At 38.6% G+C, this 17,175-nt stretch overlaps 1 protein-coding gene across 4 annotated transcripts in view; it reads left to right on the plus strand.

The window, feature by feature from the left end:
• LOC128696058 (uncharacterized) overlaps positions 1-17,175 on the plus strand; it is a 32,989-nt gene that overhangs the window by 1,307 nt on the left and 14,507 nt on the right. Inside the window, exons 1-5 of one of the 4 annotated variants that reach the window (XM_053787065.2) lie at positions 6,694-6,795; positions 11,584-11,762; positions 12,180-12,287; positions 12,502-12,657; positions 14,548-14,685. In XM_053787065.2, the coding sequence (XP_053643040.2) occupies positions 11,667-11,762; positions 12,180-12,287; positions 12,502-12,657; positions 14,548-14,685 (498 nt within the window). In that variant the 5' untranslated portion in view covers positions 6,694-6,795; positions 11,584-11,666. Of the gene's footprint in view, positions 1-6,693; positions 6,796-7,075; positions 7,382-11,583; positions 11,763-12,179; positions 12,288-12,501; positions 12,658-14,547; positions 14,686-17,175 lie in introns of those variants that run through there. The other 3 variants (XM_070094948.1, XM_053787063.2, XM_053787064.2) reach the window with 3 other exon arrangements.

A 17,175-nucleotide genomic window follows, 5' to 3' on the forward strand; every position in this document is an offset into this window, starting at 1 on the left:
CTGAATGTATCATTATGTACATAACAGTAAATGAACAAAGATAATTATTATTTATCAGTTAGACAAGTAGGAATTTGGGACACCTAGGTCGCAAAAAATGTCCCCCTTCGATACCTACCACTGTCATATCCACAAGTTGCTCTAGACCTATTAATTACAAATGAAAGATACATCACCATGAATTCTGGTAAATATATAAATTTGTGGACTGTATATTAAATTAGTAAAGGTTTATATATATACACATATACATAACAGGAGAATATATCTTAATATCACTCACCAATTTGACTGGAGATTAATGTGTATCATACTCAGAAAACCTCATTCTAACTAAATTAATGAAAATAATACTGGCCAGAATTATAACACAAATCTATATAGCTTATCTGAGGTTCCTGGAGTTGTCTTGTCCAGTCGTCTGATATCTCAAGTTATGCAGGAATGCACATCCAACAATTTCGGCTCCTATTTGAGAGGTGTCAGCCCAATTTTAACCTCTAGAGCAAGAAAATTCTTCCGATTATTAACTACCGTTCTGTTCAATTTAAACAACAATGGCGAGTGACCTCTGCGCAGGCGCAGCTTCTTCCCATTTTCGATAACATAATTTTTATTATATATAATATAGGCCATCTATTTACCTATAAATTACCGTATTTCCGGAAAATATACAGTATTTTCCACAGATCCAATTCCCTAGATCAAGAGCCCCTCACCAGCATCAAGGAACCTTCCTTGAGGGGATCCAAGGGTAGAAACGACAGGTCCAATTCCTTGGATCAAGATTTCCCCACCGGCATCAAGGCACCTCCTTGAGGGGCCTTGAAAGGAGAACACAATAATAACATCAGTAGAGAGAATGTAGATGCAGCAGTTTCCGATTATATTTGATTTGCCATTCATATTTTTTTTAACAAAAAAAAATCTGATACACCTTTGTGTGGCTACCCTGATTTATATGAAATTTTTACATAGAACAAGAATCATTGTCATTAACAGGTACAGTGGGCATGCTTGAGGTGTGAACATTATGGAACTATTAAAACCTGAGAAAAAATGGAGGTTGTGCGACGTGTGAAATTGAGTTGGGGTTGTGTTGGAGAGTGGAGATGTTAATGTTGTGGGGCTACAAATTGGGGTTGTAATGTGGGGATTGAGGTTGTGGTCGCGTAGGTCGTGATGAATTTATGGGGGTGTGAGGTTGTTGGGGTGCGGAGGTGCAAGACATTGGGATATTATATCGGTGTGTGGACACAGGTTCCTGCAGACTCATCCTAACCTTGGATAGTCAGTATTTTTTTTTTTACTCAGGAGGACATATAGCGCCTTGGAATGGGAGACATCAAGAGCCTCTCACCGGCATCAAGGCACCCGGGGTTGGTAAGTAGTTTCCAGAATAAGCTTTCCATGACTACATCTGAGGGACACAGAAGAATGTCTTACTTGAAAGAACACATGGTTACACAAATTAGTATGTGATGTATTATGTTAACTGCAGTATTTCTGAAATATATTATTTTTTTTTTTTACATAGGGTTTGACAAGGTTAAGGATCCCTAACTTTATTGACAAGCTATTTACACGCTAAGGATTCCTAACTTTATTGGCAAGCTAAGAGCTGTTACCTACATCAGCTCATTTGAAAGCATTTTTATTGTTATGAGACATACAAGTAGGGAACAGGATGAAGTTGGAGCCATCTGTGGGCCAGCATTTTCATTTGATCAACTGACTTTATCTCGTTGACATCATTATGCTGTACGAATGTGTTCCATACTCGAGTCATCCTGGGTATATAGGATCTCAGATGGAGTGATGTTCTGGAGCAGGGTACAGCCAGAGTGAAGTTGCTGCTTTCTGCCCGTCTTGTGGCATAAAAGCTTGTTTCACGCTGTCCTCGAAGTGGATCCAAGTGTGGTACCTTGACAATATTGGCCTTGTACATAACAGTAAGGCCACCCACATCCCTCCTATGTTGAAGGCTCTGCTGAAATGACAGATCTATCCAGAATGGGTCCAGGCGAGAGATGAGACGTCTTGCTCTGTTCTCTACTCTGTCAAGCAGTCGCAGATGAGAGGGGGGCAGGCAAACCAAGAAAGTGGAGCATACTCAAGGTGCGAGCGTATTTGTGCCTCGTACAGAATCTTGCAACCCATACTGTCTTTTTCCACCACTGTAAAGCTTTAAAATTGTTTGTATATATACATCTCTACATATATACTTACATGCATCACTGCATAATCATTATGTGCAAATCCCATGCTTGACATATGCAGTACTTTAAAATAAGTAAACTGTACCCGATTTTAAGTATACTACATCTAAACAGCTGATAATTATATATTTGTGTTCACATAATTTTGTGCCTTTATTTCAGTCTGGGGAAAGCTGTAAACCCGTAAGGATCATATAGGGAATGGGAGACATTCAAGTTCGATCTATGAAAGGAAAGGATGAATCCAGTCCCTCGGATCAAGAGCCAACACCTCCGTTGAGGGGTGTGCACACATGTGATGTGCGGAAAAATCTTCGTTTATTAATAGTAAATTTACGAGGAAAAAAACTGGCAGGAAATGGCAGAAATCGTACACCAAATCCAGTCATTCTTGGAGTGGAACCACAGTCGATGGCCTCCACTCCAAACCAACAGATACAGATACTAATGCCGGAAAAAAAAATCCCCCCCCCAGTACCAACAATACCACCAGTCCGATAACATTCTTCTTTGCAAATATACAGGGTCTAAAGCCAGCAACAAACAACAAAATACCTTTCATCCATGGACTGCTTGCAGAGGCAAAGGCAATGTTCGTGGCTTTCACTAAGACCCACATAAAGGATCACTTGGACAACGAAATATGGATCCCAGGTTACAACCTATACAGATGTGACAGAGTGAACAGGCAAAAGGGGGGGGGGTTGGCCTGTACATTGCAGAGTCACTTGTTTGCACAGAACTGCTTAATGCCTCAAATGATGTAGTGGAAGTTTTAGCAGTAAAGGTCGAGAACCAAAACCTAATCCTTGTGGTAGTCTACAAGCCTCCGGATGCAACATCCCAGCAATTCCAGGAACAGCTGTTAAAAATTGACCACTGTCTGGAAAATCTTCCAGCTCCTGCACCCAACATCTTGCTCCTGGGGGATTTCAACTTAAGGCACCTAAAATGGAGGAATATAGCAAATAATATTGTTGCAGAAATAACACCAGGAGGCAGCTCTGATGAAAACTCACACTCACACGAGCTTTTAATCTCTGCACAAAATTCAATTTAAACCAGCAAATAATAGAGCCTACTAGACTGGAGAATACACTAGACCTCATCTTCACTAACAATGATGATCTGATAAGAAATGTCACCATATCAAAAACAATATACTCAGATCACAACATAATTGAGGTTCAGACATGTATGCGTGGAGCCCCTGACCGACATAATGAGACTAGTCACGAGGGAGCATTCACCAAATTCAACTTCAATAACAAAAACATAAAGTGGGACCAAGTAAACCAAGTCCTAACCGATATAAGCTGGGAAGATATACTAAGCAACACAGACCCCAACTTATGCCTAGAACAGATTAACTCGGTGGCACTCGATGTATGCACAAGGCTTATTCCTCTAAGAAAAAGGAGGAGTAGATGTAAAATAGAAAGAGACAGGCGCTCCCTTTACAGGCGACGGAAAAGAATAACAGAGCGGCTAAAAGAGGTCAATATATCTGAAATGCGTAGGGAGACACTGGTCAGAGAAATAGCAAGCATCGAACTTAAGCTAAAAGAATCCTTTAGGAGTCAGGAATCGCGGGAAGAACTAAAAGCCATAAATGAAATCGAAAGAAACCCAAAGTATTTCTTCTCCTATGCCAAATCAAAATCGAGAACAACGTCCAGTATTGGGCCCCTACTTAAACAAGATGGGTCCTACACAGATGACAGCAAGGAAATGAGTGAGCTACTCAAGTCCCAATATGACTCAGTTTTTAGCAAGCCGCTAACCAGACTGAGAGTCGAAGATCAAAATTATTTTTTTATGAGCCACAAAATTTGATTAACACAAGCCTATCCGATGTTATCCTGACGCCAAATGACTTCGAACAGGCGATAAATGACATGCCCATGCACTCTGCCCCAGAGCCAGACTCATGGAACTCTGTGTTCATCAAGAACTGCAAGAAGCCCCTATCACGAGCCTTTTCCATCCTATGGAGAGGGAGCATGGACACGGGGGTCGTCCCACAGTTACTAAAAACAACAGACATAGCCCCACTCCACAAAGGGGGCAGTAAAGCAACAGCAAAGAACTACAGACCAATAGCACTAACATCCCATATCATAAAAATCTTTGAAAGGGTCCTAAGAAGCAAGATCACCACCCATCTAGAAACACATCAGTTACACAACCCAGGGCAACATGGGTTTAGAACAGGTCGCTCCTGTCTGTCTCAACTATTGGATCACTACGACAAGGTCCTAAATGCACTAGAAGACAAAAAGAATGCAGATGTAATATATACAGACTTTGCAAAAGCCTTCGACAAGTGTGACCATGGCGTAATAGCGCACAAAATGCGTGCTAAAGGAATAACAGGAAAAGTCGGTCGATGGATCTGTAATTTCCTCACTAACAGAACACAGAGAGTAGTCGTCAACAGAGTAAAGTCCGAGGCAGCTACGGTGAAAAGCTCTGTTCCACAAGGCACAGTACTCGCTCCCATCTTGTTCCTTATCCTCATATCTGACATAGACAAGGATGTCAGCCACAGCACCGTGTCTTCCTTTGCAGATGACACCCGAATCTGCATGACAGTGTCTTCCATTGCAGACACTGCAAGGCTCCAGGCGGACATCAACCAAATCTTTCAGTGGGCTGCAGAAAACAATATGAAGTTCAACGATGAGAAATTTCAATTACTCAGATATGGTAAACATGAGGAAATTAAATCTTCATCAGAGTACAAAACAAATTCTGGCCACAAAATAGAGCGAAACACCAACGTCAAAGACCTGGGAGTGATCATGTCGGAGGATCTCACCTTCAAGGACCATAACATTGTATCAATCGCATCTGCTAGAAAAATGACAGGATGGATAATGAGAACCTTCAAAACTAGGGAGGCCAAGCCCATGATGACACTCTTCAGGTCACTTGTTCTATCTAGGCTGGAGTATTGCTGCACACTAACAGCACCTTTCAAGGCAGGTGAAATTGCCGACCTAGAAAATGTACAGAGAACTTTCACGGCGCGCATAACGGAGATAAAACACCTCAATTACTGGGAGCGCTTGAGGTTCCTAAACCTGTATTCCCTGGAACGCAGGAGGGAGAGATACATGATTATATACACCTGGAAAATCCTAGAGGGACTAGTACCGAACTTGCACACGAAAATCACTCACTATGAAAGCAAAAGACTTGGCAGACGATGCACCATCCCCCCAATGAAAAGCAGGGGTGTCACTAGCACGTTAAGAGACCATACAATAAGTGTCAGGGGCCCGAGACTGTTCAACTGCCTCCCAGCACACATAAGGGGGATTACCAACAGACCCCTGGCAGTCTTCAAGCTAGCACTGGACAAGCACCTAAAGTCAGTTCCTGATCAGCCGGGCTGTGGCTCGTACGTTGGTTTGCGTGCAGCCAGCAGTAACAGGCTGGTTGATCAGGCTCTGATCCACCAGGAGGCCTGATCACAGACCGGGCCGAGGGGGCGTTGACCCCCGGAACTCTCTCCAGGTAAACTCCAGGTATTCCAGTGGAGATGTCCTGTCTAAGGGCAATGTGTGGTATAAATATTATGCAGAAATTAGGAGAAGGTGTGGAGTTAATAAAGTATTAGTCAGAGGGCTGAAGAGGGGTTGTTGAGGTGGTTTGGTCATTTAGAGAGATTGGATCAAAGTAGAATGACATGGAGAGAGTATAAATCTATAGAAGGAAGACGGGGTAGGGGTCGTCCTCGAAAAGGTTGGAGGGAGGGGGTAAAGGGGGTTTTGTGAGCGAGGGGCTTGGACTTCCAGCAAGCGTGCGTGAGCGTGTTAGGAGTGAATGGAGACGAATGGTATTTGGGACCTGACGAGCTGTTGGAGTGTGAACAGGGTAATATTTAGTGAAGGGATTCAGGGGAAACCGGTTATTTTTATATAGCCGGACTTGAGTTCTGGAAATGGGAAGTACAGTGCCTGCACTTTAAAGGAGGGGTTTGGGATATTGGCAGTTTGGAGGGATGTGTTGTGTATCTTTATACGTATATGCTTGTAAACTGTTGTATTCTGAGCACTTTTGCAAAAACAGTGATTGTGTGAGTGAGGTGAAAGTGCTGAATGATGAAAATATTTTCTTTTTGGGTCACCCTGCCTCGGTGTGGGAGACGGCCGACTTGTTAATATATATATATATATATATATATATATATATATATATATATATATATATATATATATATATATATATATATATATATATATATATATATATATATATATATATATATATATATATATATATATATATATATATATATATATATATATATATATATATATTATATAGATAGTCAGAGGGCAGTAATCATTGGGTAATAGAGGCACCAGTATATAATGTGGCCCGTGGGCTGGTAGACAACATTCGTTTCACACATTGAGTGTCCATAGCTCGATCCCCGTCAAGGGTGGAAACATTGGGCGTGTTTCCTTACCTACTGTCCTGATCACCTACCAAGCAAATTGGTGCCTGGGTGTTAGCCGACCGGTGTGGGTCGCATCCTGGAAGACAAAATAATAAGTTTGTTCAGGTATACACAAATATAGCAGCATGTGTGTAAAGAACCTAGCTAGGATAACCCCCAAAAAAGTCAGTTATTTATTTCCATTGGGGTCCTTTAGTAAGTAAGATAGACAGACAATCCTCGATAACATACTGAATTTTTGGGTTATCCTGGGTGGCTAGCCCTCCGGGGTTAAAAATCCGAGTAATCTTAAGCTTCTAATACAACACTAAAAACAGGGATAATCATGTATATCCTAGGAATCCGAAGCCGGATTTCTTGACGCCTTGGAATCCGGATTCCCTTAATTTTTAAAGTTTTAGCAGCAAAATGTAAACAAAACAAAGGTTGAATATACGAAGTTGGAGAATGTTATTAGAAGAAACCTCTAGATACAATGCATGCATTGTGAAGTAGAAAAAAGAAGAAATGGGAGAAAAAAAATTTCATGTACATGAAGTACAGTGAAGAAGAAAAAAAGAAGAAATGACAGAAGAGCAGTATAAAATATTCCACACAGCTAAGGAGGTATACGAGTGTCTAAAAAAGTTTCAAGAGAGTACAATGACCAAGTACTGCCTAGATTGTTGTACTTCACATTTTGGAGACGAAAGTAAGTTCCTGGACACTTGATCCTCTTAAGCTGAGTGGTATAGGTGAGCACTGAGTGGTATGCAGCACTCAGCTCACACATTGAGGTCTGTGGTTCGATCCCCGGTATGGATAGAAACAGGATGTATTTCCTTAAGACATCTGCTGTCCCTGTTCACCTAGCAGTAGACAGGTACTTGAGTGTTAGCTGACTAGTGTGGGTTGCATCCTGGGGATAAAATTTACCTAATTTGCCCAAAATGCTCTGCATAACAAGGGGCTTCCTATATAGTATGCCATTGAAGTCAGCTAGGTCTGTATGAGTTGTATGTGCTTGTAGAAATAAAGATTATTATTATTATTATCAGGCCGTCCTGACAATCCAGCATCTCTTGAGTGATTGTTCCAGTCATCCTAGTGCTGCCCTGCCAGTCCAGCATCTCATGATAGTCTCATGATTGACTGTACAGTTCATCAGAATGTCATCTTGACAGTCTAGCATCTCTTGATTAATTGTTCTGTTCACGAGTGCTGTCCTGACTGTCCATTATTCCTAGACAGATTGTTCCACTCATCAGAGAGCAAGCCAGTTTCATTTTGCAAGCCTTTGTTCTTACCGTATCTGTCCTTTTCTCTGATGATCCCACTTTTATTGTAGACTTTCTTTGATCCCCAGTTGCTAAATCAACTTTGACCTTCATCCTTTCTGCTGATTGTCTGTCCTTCAGTAGTTCCACCCCCTTCTTCTACAGTCACTTTTTTTTTATCTGTCCTTGATGCCAGTGGAGGGCTCTTGATTCAAGAAATTGGAAGTGACCTTAACTTCCTTTGTCAGACCCGAATGCCTCTTCCTATTTTATTAGCACTTCCCCATGAGTATAATAATAAGGAAGTATCTCTTCACCCATCAGTTGGATTTGTCAGTGGCTGTTTACATGGGAATTAGGTAGTAACCAGTTGACATTTAACCACAAGTAAACAAATTAAAAATAATTGAATGTGGCATGTCTGGCAGCATAGTTTAATATCTGTTTACCTTTGGGCACCTGGCTGCTGGTGAAATAGCTTCAGTAGTCTAATAATACTAAAATCATTTCTGTTGCCTCATCTGAGCAACACTGAATGACCCTTATAGATTTAATATTTTTCATGTGTGGGATATAATAATACACTAATTTATTTGTTTGAGGATACCTTTTAATTTGAGATTACATCTTCCATTGTTTTATACTGTATTCTAAAACTATAATTTCTAATAGTTTTGGCAATGTATTTATTGTAGTGAATGTATGAAGTGTGTTATTATTATTAGGGATAAGACAGTACCAAAATTTTGCCAATACCGATACTCAATTACCTCATCTTCTGTACATAGTTCTACTGTCTTCAAGTTATGTCCTAGAATTTGTATTGATAAAGCCACTGGATGGCGAAACATCTACAATAAAGATACCCAGATGTTGCACATGTGTCTTAATCTCACTCAATTTTAAGCTGATACTGATACCATAAAAATTAGCAGTACTGATTCCTATACAGTACTGCCAAAATTAGCCAGTACTGATACCATTTCTTTGGCACACCAATTATTATTATTAAGGGGAAGCACTAAACCCATAGGAGTCATACAGCACCTGTGAAATGGGAGTCAATCAGCATTAATCTGAGGAAGGGAGGAGTAACTTCACGTTCTTGGATTAAGAGTCTTTCACTATCATGAAGGCACCCTATTGAAGGGTCTACTAAATGGAGACCTCAGCATTTAAAATGCTGTATTCGAATTTGGTTTTATCATTGCCCAATAGTTTAATTCTTGTCACAGTTACTGTGCACTTCATCTAGTTCAGTGTTAAATGGTAACAGTGATAGAGGTCATTTATATGACATACTTGGATATCTAATACATCTGTCATATGCCTATTATAGCTCATCCCACCCTATCATGCTGTTTATTATAGGGAATTAGGTGTCAGGTTAGTGATAGAGGTCATTTATATGACATACTTGGATATCTAATACATCTGTCATATGCCTATTATAGCTCATCCCACCCTATCATGCTGTTTATCATAGGGAATTAGGTGTCAGGTTACTCCAGTTGCTACTACCAATTCACTAATCAGTAACCTAGATGCACTTGGGCTTCAGACTCTTATGTACATATGTACACATGCAAAATATTCCCTCAGTTACACTCCTGCATGCTGCAACCTTATCTTCTTGATAGTATATAGCTTATTTTGTCATGAACCCCTCACACCAGGGTTGGTTTTCTGTTACCTAATTCTTTAACACTATATTGTTTTATGTAGTCTGTTACAGTACATGTATATACTGTACAATACGTATAATAATTTTGAGATGACACCGCATTTGTTTTTTTTTGTTTTTTTCCAAAACACTGGCCCTAACTGCCTCAGTGGCAGATTAAAGAATCTAAATATTTGTCTGCATTTAGATAACTTTCAAATTCACCCATAATACTGTATGTGAAAATCTATATACTATTTAGAAACCAGTTAAGTAATAGAATGTTTGCCATCCAAGTAGGAAGACAAGAAGAAAGTAAACTTCTAGGCCTTCAGAATCTAGACAACAGTAGGTATAATTTAAAAGGTTTGCTATTATGTATACTGCTCTACACTGATTACCCTATACTTAACACTTATCAGTCCAAATCTTGCATACAGTATTTATGCATGGGAATCAACAGCAGCACACTAAAAGTATCTCAAACCAATTATCACACAGAAATCAGCCATCAGAACCATACATATTCTAACTTTAAAAATGCACACCTTTATGCAGATTTCTGAGCCTACTAAACATAAGTGCCATACAGTAATTTATCAGTTATCTGGAGATGGGGAGAGGTTGTGTCAGATTTTAAAAAAATACCAGGTAATCACATTATTTTTTATTGCCCCTATTGATTGTAGATATCTTTTTTGCATTATCTATTCAGGTCCTTTGTACAGGAAAGATTTACTCGGGCTTCAGACTTTTCATAGAGCTGCAAGAGAACCTATGGGCATCATGCAAAAAATAAATACTTGAACCTCTCTTATAGTCCATGTGTATAACTGTTTCTGGTCTGAATTAACTTGATTATAAATTTTGTGTAAAGTTACTACAATAGTAAAAGTGATGGCTCTTATATATTATATTTAACACTTGATTTAGTCTTACCCCACATCAGTGTATAATCTTGATCATTGTATTTTGTTATATACAGTAAGGTATGCAAACTCATTGGGGAAGTGGAAAAGAATTCTTCCTCTGTAAGCCATGTGTGTTGTAAGAGGCAACTAAAATACTGGGAGCAAGGGGCTGGTCACCCTGCCATGGTGGGATACGGCCTGTGTGTTAAAAAAAAGTATGAAAATAGCCACAGAGTGGGGGAGTTGAATGATAGCTCTAGGCCTTTCATGCTGCAGTTAACACTTTTTCAAGAGCTTTGAGTAGTGAAATACCGGTCAGCTCAGGTAGGTGTGTATATGAAGACATCCTACACAGGAAGAGAATTGCCAAATCCACCCACCCTGACTAACCATCAGATACCAGAGGCTACTTTGTGAGGAAATTTTCAGAACTTACATAAAATAATGCCATACATGCACTCAAGAGAAATAAGTTTTTTGTTCCTTGTAACGATATATTCTCCCATTTATTACCACACCTACTGCACTTATGAGCTGCTGCTTAAAATACCTCCTTGAACATTTGGCATCTGACATCTGACTGTTAGTCAGGCTGGGTGGACTTGGGTGCCTCTCTTTCTTTGTAGAATGTCTTCATAGACACACCTACCTGGGCTGATCTCCATTTCTATTTCACTATTGCAAGCTCTTGACAAGGTGTTGACTGTAACACAAAAGGCATAGAGCTGTCATTCAACTCCCCCACCCTGTGGATGTTTTACATCTGGTATTGCTCAGATGTGATTATTGCTCAGCATGGAATGTTTTATAATCTAAGGATTTTGTAAAAGTTGTTTAATGTAATTTTTTTCTTGTTACACACCAGTATAATGTATCATATATATTTTTGAAAGTAAAGATCTATATTGTATGTGTTTTGAAATTTTTAGTCTTCCTCACATTTGAGGGCTTATTTAATAGAAACTTAAAAAATATATGAATTCGCCATCAGAAGAGTTTCTTTCCCCATTGGTCTTTTCTTATTAGAGAGACAAATATACAATATATACTGTACTGATTTCAGACTGGAGACCAAACATTTGGGAGAAGAGTCGATTATATTGGAGAAATGATCAGGCCAAGATTCCATTTGATGGTGTCCCATTCATGTTTGGAGGTGTAAAGTCATGGCGGTGTCACCAAGGACCAGATTTCGGCAAGAGAAAAAAAGAGAAGTATAGAGAAAAGCGGGATAGGTTAGAGGTAGATCAATTTTAATGCTGTTTGTGTCGTTCTTGTGACAGAATTGTTCCAGAGGTTTAACCTCGTCATTAAAGAAATGGGACAACTTTCTCACTGAACTTATCCTTCTTCCAGATATCGATGTTAGACTTCTTTTAAACTGTTGGCCCAGTTTTAAATCTAAGAATTTTAAGAAAATGTCCATGTACTGTTTTAATGCTGTACTTAATTTGTGTTCTTTATCAAATTAAACAAATGTGACCTCTATTGAGAGTATTGCACTGGCTATTATAAGTTAAGACTAAGAATATACTGCTTTAGTAATAATTGTAATAAAGATGAATGTGAGATTGGGAGAATTACAGTCGACAGTACTAATTTTTAGAAAGCCGTATTAGATGCAAGCTAGTAGTGTATAATGGTAATCCTCAATTTCAGCAAGAAGGTCATCCACAGATTAAACGACGAACACCACCTATATCAAAGAAGATCGGCTGTACTGCAATGATATATGCTCACAAACTAGTCAAGTTTCCAGGATACAAGGTAAAAATTCTCTCCTGTGTCAAATATTTAATATCTCTATGGAGAAATTTTTGTAGTTGCAATTTCTATCCTTACAGTCAGACATATACAGTAGTTGTATTTTTGTCAGTTGGTATAAATGTCATTTTTTGTATGTTCCCACCTCAAATGGATACTTAGTATTACACTGCTATCATTATGCTATATATTTTGGTATCTTCTTGATGTCTTATAGGTGTCAACAGATAGTGAACCTTCTAAGAGACACAAAGACAAAATGAAGAAGACAATGCTACAAGAAGCGCAGAGTGAAACAGGGATCCAAATGGAGATTTTGTACCTTGTCAGATTTCCTATGTTAACTGACCACAACCACCCTGTGCCTAATGATGTAAGTACTGTTGTGATTGTAGAGATGAAATATGAATTAGATTTTTAGCATAAAATTTTAACACTTGAGGCATTCTATGGCTTAAGAATATATCTAGCTGAGTTATTTGGTTCCACATAAAATAAAGGTCTTGAAATTCTAAGGTTTGGGCTGTGTTGCAGTATGTAAAGGTTTTTGAGATATTTAAGCTAGAGAGATGACAGCAAAATCTCAATTTAATGTTCTAGTAGGGGTAGCATAGCAGGTGGCCAGTAATGGGAATTGTGATGGATAGAGACAAGACTGTTTTACCACCATCATGACAATAATGGAGAATTCTTTAACCAATGGACTTTGTACTGTACATTATTTCCCAGTCACTTGACCTAGATCATTCAGTTCTATATTTCCAAAGTTTGTTAAATCAAGGTTTGTTAAAACCAAGGACTTACTGTATTTTGCATATTTCCTTTCCCAATCTCTTTCAAAACCCATGTGTGCTTTATACAGATGGCTCACCCTGGTCTGTCGGTCTTCCAAAAGCTCATTTTATCTTATAAAAGAAAAGATTTCAGAACCTGATGGTGATGAAGAGGATAATGATAAAATTCTTAAAGGTATTAACATAATATTAATGTGTTGATTCATGTTAGATGTATCAGAAAGACACATGTGCAGCTTTAGGAAACTTCATTGGAAGTTTCATTCACCAGGAGTTTTTTCAATCCACATCAACCTATCTTCTTCTTTCAACCAACCGGCCGTATTCCACTGAAGCAGGGTGGCCCAACAAGAAAAACAAAAGTTTCTCTTTTTTAACTTTAGTATTGTATACAGGAGAAGGGGGTTACTAATCCCTTGCTCCCAGCATTTTAGTCGCCTCTTAAGTCACACATGGCTTACGGAGGAAGAATTCTGTTCCACTTTCCCATGGAGATAAGAGGAAATAAACAAGAACAAGAACTAGTAAGAAAATGGAAGAAAGCCCAGAGGGGTGTGTATATATACGCTTGTACATCCAAGTGTAGTGTGACCTAAGTGCAAGTAGAAGTAGCAAGACGTGTACCTGAAATCTTGCATGTTTATGAAACAGAATAAAGACACCAATAATCTTACCATCATGTAAAACAATTACAGGCTTCTGTTTTACACTCACTTTGCAGGACGGTAATACCTCCTTGGGCAGCTGCTTTCAACCAACCTACACCTACCATCCGACTTACGACCTGCTCGACTTACGACGACTCGACTTACGACCGTGTTTTTTATGCCAAATTTCTGGGAAATAAACAAGTGTTTGTGTTGTACAGTGTTTATCCTAAACCTTACAGTATAAAATACAGTACTAACAGCATAAAAAGTAAAGTGAAACATGAAATACCAAAATAAAACAATAAAATAAAGCCATTACAAAAATGTTATGTTGATATTCAGTAGTAAAGTTTGACTTACGACCATTTTGACTTATGACCAGTTTCTCGGAACGGAACTCGGTCGTAACTCGGATGGTAGGTGTACTACCTAAAACATCAACCCATATCAACTTTTAATTTCTACTTTCTGAATTCTCTACATAATATTCACACCACACAGTGAAATTTAAAAAAAAAGTATTACAGTGTACTAGTGGTATTGCAATTAGATTACTTTTATTACAGTTGAAAAATGTTCTGAGTTCTTGTGAATATCAGATTGAGAAGTGTTATTCCTCTGTTTCCTCCTGTAGGTCATAAGGGGAATGTGTTTGGGCAGTATGAGTGGTACTGGTAACCTTTGCATTTACCTGAAGCATTATTTAAAAGTAGTATTGTAAATTCAAATACACAGGAAACTGTAATTCTAATGATAAATTCTTAGTATAATATATGTGATTGGTTTTATATTTATTTATTTATTTTTTTTTTTTTTTAGATTAAGAGAAAACAACGAAGAGCTCAGAAGGTAAAAGTTATTACCAAGACAGAATTACCTGAACTTCTTACCCAGGAAGCTGAATTAAGTGACACAGATTTCCTTCACACTTTTAGAGTTACAAAATCTGTGTATCAGGTAATTGTTTTTTACTGTAAATTTTTTAATTGATCTCAAAAATTTTAAGAAATACTTCAATATGGTAATGAATTTTTATCTCCTTATCAAATATTGTACTCTACTATAATTGTGAGCAAATGGAATTGATGTCATTTTTTTTTATATTTACAGTATACATGTATACCAGTTATGTCTCTTTGTTTTCTATCGAAATTTGAATTTAAGATGGATCTGCATAGTATTCTCTTCCACTTTTTCATTTTGTTCTGGACATTTCTGAAAATATCTTTCCTCTAAGTACGTATATGCATGTGAAACCATGTCGCTGTCTTTCATGTACTGTATTCCTATAACTATCATATTTCTCATAGTCACTTTCTACAACCATGTATCCTTGTCTCATATGCTTAAGGATCTACCTGGCTTGATTCAATCATGAAAATGCTTCTGGGGATCACTTGACTACTACCTCAAGCACATGACATAATCCAATAAGCACTGGTTAAAGTCCTGTATATACTTCGACCTTCACATGATTTCAAATAAAGAAATAGAAATAATAAAACAGTGATAACCTATCAGATATAGTATTCTGTCAAATGTGATTTTTTTTTCTAAAATAAGCTGTACTGCAGACAAGATATAGCCAAAAAGTGCAGATTACATTTAGGAAGAAATGCAGTAGAAAGGTTACCTCTTGATCTTTTTTTTTTTTTATAAAAATGTAGGGACAGGATATTTTTTTTTTTTTTTTTTAACAAGTCGGTCGTCTCCCACCGAGGCAGGGTGACCCAAAAAGAAAGAAAATCCCCAAAAAGAAAATACTTTCATCATCATTCAACACTTTCACCTCACTTACACATAATCACTGTTTTTGCAGAAGTGCTCAGAATACAACAGTTTAGAAGCATATACGTATAAAGATACGCAACATATCCCTCCAAACTCCCAGTATCCCGAACCCCTCCTTTAACTCTTTGACTGTCGCAAGCCCCTTTCTGAAACTGTCATTCTATGTCACAAAATTTTTGGAAAAAAAAAATTATTTTTTTCTTATGAAATAATAGAGAATCTTTTCCCGATGGTAGTGACAACAAAAGTATGACATTTGGTCAAAAACTCACAGAATTACGCTCCCGTGAAGTTAGCGGTCTCGGCGACATATACGCATCGGCGATGTCACTGACTTTGAGCCCTGTTTTTGGCCAATTCCGTTGTTCCAGTTGACCAAACTCATAGCTATTTCTTTAGAACTCCATTTTTTCTATCAATTGAGTACAAGAAACCGCCCATTTACTGATATGAACTACCCAATAAAGTGGTCAGAAATTGGCAATTTGGCCAATTTCACGCAGATTAAAAAAGATGCCAATTTCACAATAGGGTCAGGAATAAACAATGTAGACATTCTTGGCACAAAAATAACATATCCTCTTTTCATTAGTCATGTCTCTAGGCCCCTCTTATATTACTATAGCTTTCTATTTTGATTTTTTGTTCATACAAAAAATACCATCTTTTAGGAGTGAAGAACAGGATGTGAGTGTGGGTGAGGTGCATGAGGCATTACGTAGAATGAAAGGGGGTAAAGCAGCTGGAACTGATGGGATCATGACAGAAATGTTAAAATCAGGGGGGGATATAGTGTTGGAGTGGTTGGTATTTTTGTTTAATAAATGTATGAAAGAGGGGAAGGTACCTAGGGATTGGTGGAGAGCATGTATAGTCCCTTTATATAAAGGGAAGGGGAACAAAAGAGATTGTAAAAATTATAGAGGAATAAGTTTACTGAGTATACCAGAAAAAGTGTACGGTAGGGTTATAACTGAAAGAATTGGAGGTAAGACAGAATGTAGGATTGCGGATGAGCAAGGAGGTATCAGAGTGGGTAGGAGATGTGTAGATCAAGTGTTTACATTGAAGCATATATGTGAACAGCATTTAGATAAAGGTAGGGAACTTTTTATTGCATTTATGGATTTAGAAAAGGCATATGATAGAGTGGATAGGGGATCAATGTGGCAGATGTTGCAAGTATATGGAATAGGTGGTAACCTGGAGTTTACCTGGGGAGAGTTCCGGGGGTCAACGCCCCCGCGGCCCGGTCTGTGACCAGGCCTCCTGGTGGATCAGAGCCTGATCAACCAGGCTGTTACTGCTGGCTGCACCCAAACCAACGTACGAGCCACAGCCCGGCTGGTCAGGAACTGACTTTAGGTGCTTGTCCAGTGCCAGCTTGAAGACTGCCAGGGGTCTGTTGGTAATGATCATATATCTCTCCCACCTGCATTCTAGGAAGTACAGGTTTAGGAACTTCAAGCATTCCCAGTAATTGAGGTGTTTTATCACAGTTATATGTGCCGTGAAGGTTCTCCGTACATTTTCTAGGTCAGCAATTTCACCTTCCTTGAAAGGTGTTGTTAGTGTGCAGCAATATTTCAGCCTAGGTAGAACAAGTGACCTGAAGAATGTCATCATTGGCTTGGCATCCCTAGTTTTGAAGGTTCT

This window comes from Cherax quadricarinatus, chromosome 48, assembly GCF_038502225.1.
Source record: "Cherax quadricarinatus isolate ZL_2023a chromosome 48, ASM3850222v1, whole genome shotgun sequence".
NCBI lineage: Eukaryota > Metazoa > Arthropoda > Malacostraca > Decapoda > Parastacidae > Cherax > Cherax quadricarinatus.